Here is a 14,457-nt window from a genome sequence, read left to right on the forward strand (position 1 = left end):
CAATTAAGATTATTGAGAATTTTTGAGAAATACCCCTTTTGGTGTACCTCTTTTCAAAAATACCCCTTTCATTTATCCATTTTCAAAAATACCCCTTTTTAAATATGAAAAATTATAAAATTTATATGGTTCACAAGGTACTTCTAGATAATAACTACTACCTCTAAACTCGATCCAAATATTTCTGGAGTTTTAAAACATTTTAAAAAGTTTTTACAATGTTTTTAAATGGTTTACAAGGTTTTTAAAAGATTTGTAAACAGTTTTTAAACAGTTTTTAAAAGGTATTTATACTGTATTTATAAAATATATAAAAAAAAATTACACACATATAAAGGTAATTTGTATATATATTTATAAGCTTACACACAAATTTTAAAAGTTTGCAAATTTTTAGTGGCTTTTGGTGAGTTTGAAAGATGGGGTATTTATGAAAAATGGTATTGCAAAAGGGGTATTTTTGAAATTCCTCCAAGATTATTCTCATAAAATCGACAATATCTATAAGTTTCCTTAAATCGCTCTAAATCTATCTATCAAATTAATAAGGTTCCTAAAATCAACAAAATATCATAAAGATACAAACTATTTTTAAAAAATATGTTCTACCATCTCCATAAAAGTTTGACACACAACCCAAAAAAAATAGATTTCATTAAAAAAAAACAAAAAAAAATTCACAAACAAACATAAAATACAACCTAAGTTATAAATTCTTAAAATAATTTTTACAATATATGCCAGCGGGGTACCGCAGGTTAAAATCTAATAGAAAAACATTATACAATGATATTTACTAAGTCATGACAGATGTGCTATGTTGAAGTTGGAAAAAGGTGCAACATGATCAGACAGTACAAATATTGTTCATTCATATATGATTGATATTGGATTCTACTTGATTATTGTGGATTGATATAACATACTCGATTATTGATAGCAATAAATCTCTTAGTTGTGAGAGATTTGAGGCTGATATATAATTAATCTGCTAAACTTATAGAAATTAAGAGATTTGAGACTGGGATAGTATAGGCAAATAAAACAAAATTATCTTGAGATACATTCATATTCATCAATTTTTAAAGTAAAAATCTTCATTTAGGAATAATGATCAAATTATACCTCCTAATCTTAAAAATAGCTAACATTTTCAAATTGCATTGGAAACCTTATAAACTGGTGTTCCTTGAGAAGCAGGATAAGCCAAAATTTTCAGATTTTTCTCTGTAAAATCGTTATTTGGCTGGATCTAAACATAAGTAGGAGAGATAGCACATGTAGTAGTACAACCAAATGAAGCTACTGGATCCCTTCATCACTACAAAAAAATATTTATATTGCAAGATATTAAGTTATTGCAAAATATCAATATTTTGTTGCAAACAAGGGAATTGCTATAAAAGCTCGAGAAATCTTATAATATTGCTAATTAGGCGTTGAAAATTCATAATTAAATCATAGATGTGGCAGTTTTAGCAATAAATCAATTCCTTGCTAATTTGTTGTATCAATGCTACAATTATTTTGCAGCAAAATTGTTGTTGAATTACAACGTGTATTTGCAATTCTAAATTATTGTAAATCATTGCTACATCAAATTTATACCCTTGCTGAATTACAACGTGTATTTTGCAAAATATCCATGTTGCAAATTTGATGGGAAGATAAAAAAGCTATTGCAAAATTTGTCATTTTGTTTTCCATTTAATTTATTTAACTACAACATATATTAATATTGAAAAGAGGAACATATTAACCATCTATATTGCAATATCTACCAGTTATAAAAATAAATATTTACAAGCATAACAATGCATAATTCTTAAGTGAGTATATCGAACGAATGGTTGTAATGAAAAAGTTATTTTAAGTGAGTATATGGAACGAATGGTTGTAATGAGTAAATGTAACTATCTAATAAAAAAAATTGTAAATATAAAATATATTTAATCTTTAGTGATAATGTATCAAGAAAAGTTATAGTAAAAATTAATATTCAAATGATTTTGATTCAACAAAACAAAAAAAAATATATGTTTCAAGGAAAGAGACAATATATATAGAGTTCAAAAGATATGAATATTGAATAAACACAACTTTTAAAACATAAAATGGTGATGAAAAAATGTGAATAAAATATGGTGGAAAGACAAAATTCTACAATGCACCGACGCAACCGTAGAAATTATTTTTCAAAAAATTACAACATATTCTTTTACGAAAAGATATGACGAAAATTTATAATTGTTGGTAGCATTTATTCAGATTTTTATTTATTATTATATATATTAACTATAAAATGAAAGGTGTACATGCTATGTAAAAGAAGTTCAAAAGATTCAAACGTCAAAAGCAATTAGGGAAACAACAACATTCCCGTATCTATATCTAAGGAAACCAGTTTTTCTTTTTTATGTTTGTAAGTGTTAACCATAATGACAAATGACAATGATGATGAACAATGTTATTAAGAGCATAATAATAATAACAATCAACAACTGCAATAAAAGAAGGGAATTATTTGTTCATGATTTCAAAGTCATCATTCATCCACCAACTTCAATTATGATCTAGCCCCTAACTTCAACTCTCTCAATGGGTCAAATCCTAATTCACCTTTCATAATTATCTTATCATTTATATATGATTGATGTGTTCAACACGTTGCTTCGAGTTGGAATGTAATTTTTGGTTGCACTGTTGAATCGAAGTTACGGGATCATAATGAATAAGAACACACACAAACTACACAAATTTGTTTTAGTGATGCGCAGAGACGCAGTGATTTCTTTCTTTATTTTTTTTCATAAATTCAAACGAATCGTTCAAAACAACCCACACAAATTTCTTATGTTTCGGATTAAAACTTTTTTTTGTGTATACACCCTTTCGGATTAAAACTTAAGCATTTTTAGTAAAAACATAAACGTAATCTAAAAGGTAAGGATGAACCAAAAATAAAATAATAGTCGGTTTTACAAGCTATGTTGGTTTACAAAAATGGTAATTTAAAAAAAAATCCTAAAATGATAAAGAATATAGTTACAATAGTTATTAATTAATATTTTATGTTTTCTATTAATTCAATTTTCAGAAAGAAAAAAAAAACCATTTCAAAAAAAATAATGTACTTGTATAATGTATAATGTATTTATTATAATCAGTTGTCGATATGTTTAAATATTGAAGGATTGTAAGACTCATCAGAAATTCGAAATCCTTTTGAAAGGTTCAAACAGAAAAAAAAATCTATATATACGAAAAGTAAAAACTTCATGTGGTTCATATAATGTCAAAAGGTTATAGTAAAAACTTGTAAACGAAAAGTAAAAAAACATTTAAACTTAAATAGTAAGTAGTTCTCCTAAAAATATCACAAGATCGTTTTTTCAAATATTTTCTTATAACTTCACAAAAGGAAAACATTATTGCTTTTTATCTACCGTTTTAAGAATCCACATAACTCACACATGTGAAATAGAGTTTACTACAAAAGTACAAATTAGAGATTGTTAGAAAATCTCGCAAACTCAAAATGCCAAACAAGACGGTTAAATCTTAAGGCCAAACACTTCCCAGTTCCCATAGACTCATTTGGTTAAATTTTAGGGAAAAAAGCCAAAAAATACCCCATCTAATTTTTATTTGGAATTTTAATACTTGGTTTTTTTAGGTTGGAAGTTTAATACCCAGTCTAATTTTTGTTGTCATTAAAAAGCTTCGTTTATATTTGTGTTGGTTGATTAGCACCTTCGAGTTAACAGCTGTTAATGGTAGTAATGGAATCACTAACTTGGGTTAAAAATTAATCTCACGTTGTTAATTAAATTAAACGAAAGACATTGTTGCCCTTTAATTTTAGTATTCCCCAAATCGATTTCGAGAGAGAAGAGAAAACCCTAAAAAATTTTCCCCCAAATCGATTTGTTCTTCCTTTTATCCTCATGGGTTAAATCGTAAGAATGTTGAGCCAAAGTTCAGGGTCTGATGCAAATTCGAGTCGGATTTGGGATCCTCTTTGCTGCAATTGTGGTAGAACTACGACGCTTGCAAAGTCATGGACAAATGACAATCCGGGTAGAAGATTCTTTAAGTGTGTTGTTCATGGCTTTGCTAAATGGGCAGATGAACAAAGGCCATACGGTTGGCAGAAGGTGAGCTTACTGGAGGCTAGAGATGAGATTAAGGTACTCAAAGAATCTCTGAAGGTAATGAATGTGAGTGGTTCCAACAGTATCTCCCATGAGGAAGAGAAGAAGAAGCTTGAAAGTGAACTAATGGCCTCTAATGAGAGGGAAAAAATGCTTAGACAGATTATCTTATTGTCTTGGGGAGGTTTCATTGTTGTTATTGCTATAATCCTTGTAATGGGAAAGAAGTAGGTTTTATATGGGGTGGTTTCATTGTTATGAACACCTACGTTGTAAGTTTCAAGTGTTTGTTTGAAATCAAATTATCCTAATTTCATTTCATTGATCCGAAAGAGAGTCATGTAGACATAAAGATCCAACATCCCAAAAAACAAAAAAGGATCCGACCATAAGAAAGGGGCCAAAACAAAGTTAATATCCTACATTGATCCTAGATAGCAAACAAAAGAAATAAAAATCTTCTTCTACTCCTTCTCAGGCTGCCACACATCGAACACATTATCATTCCAAGGAGACATAAAAAAACACAGGCGGTTTAGGAGTTTCATCGGACCCTTTACCACGTCCCTTGCCAGAAGCCTTGCCTGTTCCATTTTTACGGCCAGGAGGACGTCCACGAGCATGTCCTTTAGCAGTTATGTTATCTGGACCACTTGTGTTAGCTGGATCACTCAAATGTTGTGGAACTTGTTGTTGTTGTGTTGATTGGCTTTCAGCAATTGATGGTGTTGATTGGCTTTGAGCAACAGGTTGTGTTGATTGGCTTTGAGCTCTCCTCCACTTCTTTGGTGCATTGTGGATGCTCCATAGATCATCATTGTCCTATAAAAACTGTAATGTTATAATCTTAAATTTTTCTAATCCGATTTAAAACACAAGGCTAAATTACTTACCAGACTTTTCCTTGGTCTCCCTCTCTTGCGTGGAGGAGCTAACTGTGCAACTTGATTTATACATGTTCCCTTATTGTGACCCATTTTCTTACAATTGCTACAAGTCATAGATTTACCTTCACGAGTAAGCTTTGTTGGATTAGTCGATGATTCACCTGGCTCCTTTATCCTATTAAACTTCTTTGGCCGACCTCGTTTCTTCCTCTTATCAGGTATTTCTATGGACCATTTACTTGTTCTCCTCCACAACCTTTCTCCATTGACGGGGTCTATGTTGTACTTGTACGCATCCCTGTCAACAGCGGCCAGAATCTCACCCTTCAATTCCCATTTCAAAAAAGCACCATCCAATCCAATGTCCTTCGTAACTTCTCAAAACAGATGTAGAACTTATCAAATTTTTGCTTACCATTAGCTTCAGGAATGGTAACAATCTCAGTGTGAGTCTCCGCATTAGACCTCCGAAGCTCAGCCTCATAATCCCATAGCTTCGCAAATTGTTGTCTCTGTGTTTCTATCACCAGATTGAAGGCAATTCTTCTGGCTTTTTGATAAATCCACTTAGACACAGAAATCGTGTACCTCATCATAATCTCATCCTTAATGGCTGTCCATCCCAATGACGGTCTCCTTCTTGCTTCATCTCTGAATAGTCTTCCAATCACACCCTGCTTCAACATCTTTGCTTTCCCACTAACAGAATGATTATGAGTGTCAACATATGTTTTGACTACCCATTTGTGTATCCGCTTCTCCACAGAGCAGTGAATCTTCCAGGGACAGTTCTCATGACTGCATATGGCTTCCAGTTGTGTAGTACCCCACTTACACAACTTAACATCATAGTTCATCTTCAAGACATACCTTAATAGCTGGTCCTTGAAATCTTCATCATTATGAAAGGTTTGTTTTATCCACAAGTACGGTGGCTTGTCTTTGGAGTAGTTAGCTCTCGATATTTCTCTTTCATGGCGTTCATAGGTATCCCATTCTTCGTCGGTATCCATTGAAGAATCAGGACGTTCATCATCCATGCAATGCCTCTCAAATTCTTCATCCTCTGCAGCTTCACGAGCAATGTTCTCTGCCGCTTCATGTTGAGCTTGACGTATAGCTTCTTCACCCGCTTGGTCAGTATCCTCACCCTCACCTTCGGATTCTTTGTTAATCTCCTCATAAAAAGCACAAAATAGAGGATCATCAGCAACAACTTCCTCTACTGGATCCTCTCCCTCACTTTCTACTCTCTCTTCTTCCGCAGCATCAGGCTCTTCATCTTCATCCTCCGCATCATCAATGTCACACTGCTCAACAGAATTAGGCAAAGGACATGGTGCAGGTTCAGAAGTAGCTTGCTGGATGTATATATCGGCTTCTCCACAAGAAGATATAGCTTCACTACACAACTGTCTGATCCCACCATCTTTGTCAATGTCGATAACTCTTGCTGAAGCTCTGTCTTCTTATGGAAGCTTGTACCAAACTTGTTCCACTTGACCCGATACTCCATTCTCAGCGCAAAACTCTTCGAAGATAGACCATGTCATCAAATCTGGATCAATCAACATATCTTTCCCTTTGGTTCCTCCAATATAGGCAAACAACCCATCCTTCAACACGACTTCTCCTCTGAAATGGATATTGAGTTTCAATTGCTCGAACCCACTGCATAATGAAACATGAATGATTAATTCAACCCAGAAACACTTAATCCAACCCTAAACTTAATCTAACCCTAAACTTAATCCAACCCTATCGAATCGAGTCCATGAACCCGAAGAGATAATACAATCGAATCCATGAACCCGAAGACATCAGACAATCAATTATGACACAAATCAAACCCAGAAAAAGTCGTGAACCCTAAAATTAATTCCACGAGAACATACCTCATCTCTTCGGAAGCTTTTATCACCAATCCACAAGTAATCAAACGCCCAACACCATCGACTAGTTAGACTTCAGATATATCGAGTGAAGAAGGTGGAAAGAATAAGAAAATTCAATTTGGGGGAAATTCAATTTAGGGATTTGTTTCCCAAATCGATTTGGGGGAAACAATTTAGGGTTCTTCTCTTCTCTCTCGAATTCGATTTGGGGAAAACTAAAATTGAAGGACAACAATGTCTTTCATTTAGTTTAATTAATCACGTGGGGTTAATTTTTAACCTAAATTAACGATTCCGTTACTGCCATTAATGGCTGTTAACTAGAAGGTGCTAATCAACCAACACAAATATAAACGAAGCTTTTTAATGACAATAAAAATTAGATTGGGTATTAAACTTCCAACCTAAAAAAACAGAAATTAAACTTCCAAATAAAAATTAGATAGAGTATTTTTTGACTTTTTCTCTTAAATTTTATACGTGTAACAATTAAAAAGTAATGTGCCGCCTGCTATTATGACACTCTGAGTCTCTCTGACTAATACACATTTTCCTCTGTATTCTCAGAATTAAATAATTATTTATTGTAAACAAAATAAAATAATAATGTTTTTAAAATCTAGCGTTTTCGAAGCCGTGCAAGTCGCTCTTCTTCATCATAGCCAACTTAGCCAGCTTCTCAGCCGCTCTCCACGCTGATGCTGGAGTCAACGGCTCACCATTTTCATCCATCAGCATCATCGTCCTATTCGTCTCTCTCTCGCTCCCTCTCCGCCGTTGGATATGTTGCTGCTGGTGCTGGCTTTGATACTCCATTAGTTGTTGTCCTCTCCACTGGACTTCTACAAGCTCTGCCTCCACGACTTTTATGTACTCCGCTGCCTCCGCGGTTCCTGAATGGCCTAGTAACGCACGCGCTGACGTAAGCAAGTGGTGTGCGCTTGTGCATTCTCCATACTCCACGAGCCTCCGTGACTCGGCAACAGCCCGAGTTGCGATGAAGAGGCTTCTAAGCCGTTCGATTCTAGGAGAAGATGATGATCGAACGGCTTGGGGAACGCGTAGAGACTGGTCTCGTCCATACACAACTTCTTGTGTCGATGGGTCCTTGTAAAGACCTCTAACTGACAAAACTTGGTTGGCCCTAGTGGCTGTTGACGGGACCCTAAGCTCCACTAGAAGCTCTCTCTCTTCCCCTGCGTAGAGGTCCCCAAGCCGGACTGACCCGGAACCAGAACTCACCAACGTAGGCCTTCCATTACATAGATAAACGGCTGAGATTTCACATGGTCCAGATCCTGATCCAACTCGAATTTGGATCCTGAGATCTTGAACCACTACACTAAGTACTCCTCCTATGCATTTTGCAAAAGCCTCCTCTGCAGGGGCATTGCTACACCCACCACTCTCTCCGAAGCCATGCTCAGTAACAGGGATCTCAATGTGGGCAAAACGTGTTGATCCCACATGGGTTATTGTAGACCGTTGATTTGTGTGGACTTTACTCGACTGACCCTGACCGTCCGATAAAAGTACGATGCTCGCTACTGGGTTTCTCTCCCTACGATCTTCAAGAACTCTCGACGCCTTTTTCAAAGCGTCGCTTGTATTAGAAACTTGACCACAAAGCAACCCATCAACCACGGATCCGGCTGAGCGTTTGCCGTGCTCCGTCATTCTCTTTAGCGGGAGGAGTCTCTTTGGAGCAGTCGTGACAATGGCAACGATTGAGAGCCGATCAGCACAGCCGAGAGAGGCTATCACAAGCCTCATTGCTCGTTTGACCATCTGAAGTTTTGCACCGTTCATTGTTCCACCTACGTCAACAACAACCACAAGATCCACAGGCGCACGTTGAGACGGATCTAAAAGCCTACGTCCTACCCCGCCTCCTAAAGGGGGCGGTGCCTTCACCGTTAGAGCCACTGCACGAGTCTCGTAACCACACCCAACAGAGACAACGGCAGCTTCAGGTAACAAACTCACCTGCACGTTTCCAAAATCTCGACCACTAGCTGGAATCTCATGAGTTTTGACGGCAAAAGAAGGGTTCGGGTCAACCACAAATCCCTTGAACTGAGCCACGTCATCGTCCTCTTCCCCTCCACAATTCTCATCAGCTTCAGGTATAGGAACAAACCTCGGCGAAAGCAAAGGCTCATCATCATCGTAAAATCTCGAGTAGTCACTTTGCTTTAGCCTCGGTTTCGCTCTAGGAGAAGACGCGACAACAACGCGCTTCTCCTGGACTACAACAGAGTCGTCGAGGGGAGACTCAGTTGCATTCTTATGAGGAGCAAGGAGAGAAGCATCTTTCCAAATAGAACTACAAACAGGACAAACAAGCTTGCCGTGTTTACGTACGTAGTCGGCAATACAAGGGAAATGAAATGCGTGTGAACACTCCGCCGTATACTTCGCCGTACCTTGCCCTGTTTTCACGCTGTTCAAACATATCCCACAACTACTCTGCAAAAACAAATCAACAAAAATCATCAGAAAACATAACTTTAAATCTATCTGAGTTCTCTTTGTTGCTCATAATATGTTTTCTTACTCTGAATTTGAAGCTGTTACGAAATAGAGAAAGCTTTAACGGCGAGCGAGGCGATGAAGGGTTCGAGCTAGCGGCCAAAGACAATCTTGGACTCTTTGTAGCCAATCTTGGCGTCGGGATTTGTTCCGCCATGGGAGTCTCGGCATCGTTGGTCCGACAACGTAGGCCAGGACTAGAACTCAGTCGGGGAGTCGAAGGATTACTTCCACCAGAGAGAAAAGCTAGCTTCACGCAGCTTCTTGGGCTAGGACTTGGGGTAAGATTATAGCCGGAGTGGTTCTTGTCAAGATCCGGCGCTGCTGCGTCGCTGTTTCTAGGAGCGGTGGTGCAAAATGCTCGTCGCCAACCAGTACCCATAGCCGACGCCGTATATTAAAGAAGAATCTTGGGTTGTGTGATTTTTGTTTGTTTTTTTCAAGATGGAGAGATTTACAAAACCAAGAAAAAGAAGAGGAAGAAGATAAAGATTGAAAGATTGTGGCAGAGAGAAGAAGACAAAGGAAACGGTGGTGACAGTTTCGGATTTGTTATGGTTAATGGTTTTGGTCTCTCTCTATTGTTATTTTATCTCTGCATCTCAGAATGGGGAGATCTGTAGAGTTTAATATAAAAATGGTTTTTTTTTCTTTATTGTCCAGATTCCAAGTCTACTAGGCTCTCTCTCTCTTCTTCTTCTTCAACTTCTTTTCCTATTATATATTCCCTCCGTTTCAAAATATAGTATGTTTTAACTAAAACACGCAGATTAAGAAGTCTTTATTTTTAACAAGTTCAACCAATCAGAAACAATACTGCGTAATATAAAATACTAAACTAATCTAAAAGTTGCATAGAAACTTGAAAACATCATATATTATAAAACAAAAAACTTCTCTAAAACATCTTATATTTTGAAACGTAGGAATTATAACTATAAAATATTTACAGTGTAGCTGGATTGTGCATTTAATTTCTTGGGATTTCTTATTGATGGCGCGAATGTCGAAAAATTAAGAAGAAAAGTTTTTTTTTAAAAATTCTATTTTGAAATATCTTAATTTAGTAGTTTATGAAAAATGACGAATTTCATTTAATAATTGGAAAAAAATTAAACAAAAAAAGTTCAATTTAATAAATGACAAGAGGATATTTTGTCCTAGACATATATGACATACAAAAGATTTTTTCCAAATATTTGACGTTTTTCTATGGAACAAATAATTAATTTTCTGTTACATACTGTTTTCTTACGTAAACATCCAACGTAATGAACCTTTTATACTTGTTTTACGTGTAGCATACAAGTTTTTGTATAGTGCATGTCATTTTCTATGTCATGTTTCACATATAGATATCTAATCCAAATTTTAATCGTATTAAATGTTGGTTTATTAATATAAGGAGATACCAAATAAGTATAATTTTTAGATGGTTATTTTAAAAAATACTAACATGCTACATTTTCACTTATATATATTCTTGCTAGTATTTTCAATTTATAATTTTAGCTACTGTTATTAACCTAAATACTTCTTTATTTGTTAATTATTAAATTTTGATAGTTCCTTTTTACAACTTGTTTTTTCTTGTTTCGGATCTCATATCTCTCATCAAATCTCATATACGTGTATGTATGTGTTTGTGTCATTAGAAAAATATAGGTATCATCAATCTCTTAATATTCGAAACCAAAATAATTTTTATTTAATCTAAGCTATAAAAAGTAATGTAATAATAGGTATTGTGACCACACTATGTAATGTCAAAAACCACAAAATTAAAGACGGTACCGTGACTGTTCATCGAAATGATCCGTCCAAATTAACGCATTTATCGTGCAAGCAAGCCTACGTCGAAAATCTTTTCAGTCGTATATCGTATACTGCATTTAAACCATTCGAAGAACAAAGCACATGACTTCAGAGTTAAGAGAATTCAACAGCCCATATGAGAAAGAGATCACAACTAATTTCGGTATCACCTGCTGCTGAAGTTTCGTTTCTTAGACCAAGAACATAATTAAAGAAGGAAACCTTAGTATTAATTATAATTAAACCGAACATGAATGATTACAAAGTACAACAACTCATTAACTGTTTTATGTATATTACTATCTATCATTGATCTTCGCTGATCACATGACCACCGTGCAGTAAATCCAAAATGATGGTCCAACAAATAAAATCAAATTAGTTAATTGTTAATGTTTTATAAAAGAAGTTGCTGAACAAAAATACAAATTTCTTGTTTTCTATGTTCAAGATGTATAACAATTTTTTTATTTAGTCTTTTCATAGTCAAACCAAATAAAATAACTTATATACATAATTAGTAAAAGTTTTTCAGGTGTTTAAATTTTTTTTTAATATGTATAAAATATAAAACATGCTGATAAATAAATAACAGTAAAATAGCAAAATGAAGAAAGAAGGCAAGAAGAAAAAAGAAGTAAAGGAAGCACATGTCCTGAAATGGAAGCCGTGTTTTGTGGGTAGGTAGCTAAAGATGCGACCCTTAATAATACAATCACATGCCTCTTAATCAACATGGTTTATATATCTTCATAATCATTTCACAACCAACCTTTAATTATATTAATGCTAGTATATATACTATATATATTGTCTTTTTAATTGATTTTTCTTTAATCAATTAGTGTGTGGGTCGACATATATTTTCTTTTATCGTTATAATATTCCCCTTTGTGTCCTGTCCTACCTTATATATTCATGGCGTCTTTAAGCATTCAACAATTCCCAATAAACGAATTATGAGAACTTAACGATACATGTATTTTAAAAGAATCCACTAGTCAACGCTACCAAGAACAGATATAGTCATGAATATACTACTCTTGGAATTGTGTTTTGTATTACTGACATGAAGATTTCTACTTTTACTTGACACATAGAGAAGAAATTGTGAAACTCTTATCATTTAGTTATGTCTTTTACTTGTTTGTCCAAAAAAAAAAAATGTTATGTCTTTTACTTATTTATTGGGTATGCTCTTTCTAATCATGCTAAGTCAGTCGTAGTTTTTTAGATGAATCATGGTGATGATGGTTTTGTGTTGCTTTAATTGCATTTATAATTGTTTTCTTAGAATTTAATTAAAACCAAAACATATCTTAACCATTAGTTATAGATTAATTGGATCTTGGACGTCTACTGTCGTGGTCGATCTTTGTAGATCTGATCCTGATTATGCTACAAAGTGCAATTAATCATGCATGCACTTGCGTCATCATACTTCAAACTAAAACTCGAGCTATCCATATTATAGGAAAAGTGGACAACCTTTCATCGTCAAATGTCAATACTAACCACAATATTGGGACTCATATTAAATTCTGACTTCACATAATAAAACGAATTATAAAATTTCAAAACTTTATACTATATATTAAAAACTAGCAAATAAATGCTAACTACTCGAACTGAAGGTTTATTAGAGAATCTGTTAATTAATGAGGTTGGTCGTTTCTTATACCATTATTTGCAAGAAGATGCATGACAATTGACAAAGTCGTCAGTCTTTAAACTTCTTAAATTCTTATACCGTAAAACCTCTATAAATTAATACTCTATAAATTAATAATCACTATAAATTAATAAATTTTGATAGTTTCAAATCAGGATAATATAAAAAATAACAAAATTCAATAAGATAATAAGATAATAATTTTTTGAAATCCCCATGTAAAATATGGTCCCAATAATATCATAAATTAATAATTATGTAAATTTACATATATATATATATATGTTGATATAGTAAAATATGTTTCTCTTAAACCTCATATCTATAAAACAATAGTTATATTGTATCTTCAAACTATACTGATATAAAATATTCTATAACATTTCATAAAACAGCTAAAACATTTTAAAGTTTTCAATTTCTACATATGCATCATTTACATTTTGATAGTTTGATAGACTATTAAAATACGATAATTGATATTTTTATTCATAAATATGAATATTTATGTCATGTGTATAAGTGAATTTGTCTATAATATTTGTAATCTATTTTCAATAATATTTTTTAATTATTTCAAATTCAATTCCAATACCATAAATTTACAATATTCTTTAATTTATAATATTTGTAATTTATTGTTAATTTTTTTATAATATTTGTAATTTCATAATGTTATTTTGCAAAGATTGTCTCAATTCATAATTTTAAAAAAATAAACAATTAAAAATATACCTATACATTAATAATTATTAATTTACACTATAAAATAATAATTATTAATTTATAGATAAATTAATATCACTATAAATTAATAAAATATCTTGGTCCCAACATTATTAATTTATAGAGGTTTTACTGTACTACTAAAGTTTCTTCAAAAAAGAATTCTTACTTTTCCAATTTTATAAATGATTTAGGTGTTCTAAAAAGAATTCTATATAAAAATGATGTTGTTGTCATCAATTGCATTCAGAAGCGTTTCAGGTTCTTGCTTGCCAGGTTACGAAGACTTTGATTCTGTTTTTAGATATTGGTTATCTTCGTGATAGAATGTAGTTGATGTTAATTTTGGATTGATTGTATGCATCTTTGATAAATCTCATCTGCATATAGTTGGGGAAAAGAGCTATTCTTGCATTTTAAGACTAGTATGTTGTATAAAGATTATGCTTTGTTACTTATATTCTTAGTTTAAATGTTCCTTTTATTTTTCGAGTTTAAGTTATCTACTTTGTATTTTTTTCCTCTTAATTTCGATTTATGTTTGTGGGAACTTCTACTTGTTCACCAACTTAATTTTTTTTTTTGGGGCTTTACACTCCGAAAATATATATCTTTGTTTTTCATTTTCAAGTTGTAATTGACAATATATCTTTCCATGTTTTATAATATTAGACGACAACAAAAAAATGTCCTTAGAAGATATTTTTCCAGTGCACTCCTACGTTTTATTTTCCATCAGCAATTTTATAAATGTCCTACAAATAACTGACGATAAA

The 14,457-nt window shown here is 33.4% G+C and overlaps 2 protein-coding genes and 1 pseudogene across 2 annotated transcripts; 1 reads left to right on the forward strand and 2 right to left on the reverse strand.

Annotated features, from left to right (window-relative positions):
- The first annotated feature begins 3,965 nt into the window (after positions 1–3,965).
- Positions 3,966–4,385, forward strand: LOC109130478 (uncharacterized). Its single transcript, XM_019240056.1, has one exon. The coding sequence runs from the start codon at positions 3,966–3,968 to the stop codon at positions 4,383–4,385; it is 420 nt and encodes a 139-aa protein (XP_019095601.1).
- Positions 4,386–4,618: 233 nt separating this feature from the next.
- On the reverse strand, positions 4,619–6,941 carry LOC147922862 (uncharacterized; annotated as a pseudogene).
- Positions 6,942–7,425: 484 nt separating this feature from the next.
- LOC104760947 (E3 ubiquitin-protein ligase WAV3-like) lies at positions 7,426–10,167 on the reverse strand. Its single transcript, XM_010483944.3, has 2 exons — positions 9,494–10,167; positions 7,426–9,405 (listed from the first exon to the last, which is right to left on the reverse strand). Exons 1-2 carry the CDS (start codon positions 9,848–9,850, stop codon positions 7,549–7,551), a joined length of 2,214 nt encoding a protein of 737 aa, XP_010482246.2. The 5' UTR covers positions 9,851–10,167; the 3' UTR covers positions 7,426–7,548.
- Positions 10,168–14,457: the final 4,290 nt, after the last annotated feature.

The sequence above is a fragment of the Camelina sativa genome, chromosome 18 (genome assembly GCF_030686135.1).
Source record: "Camelina sativa cultivar CO46 ecotype springtype chromosome 18, ASM3068613v1".
Taxonomy (NCBI): Eukaryota; Viridiplantae; Streptophyta; class Magnoliopsida; order Brassicales; family Brassicaceae; genus Camelina; species Camelina sativa.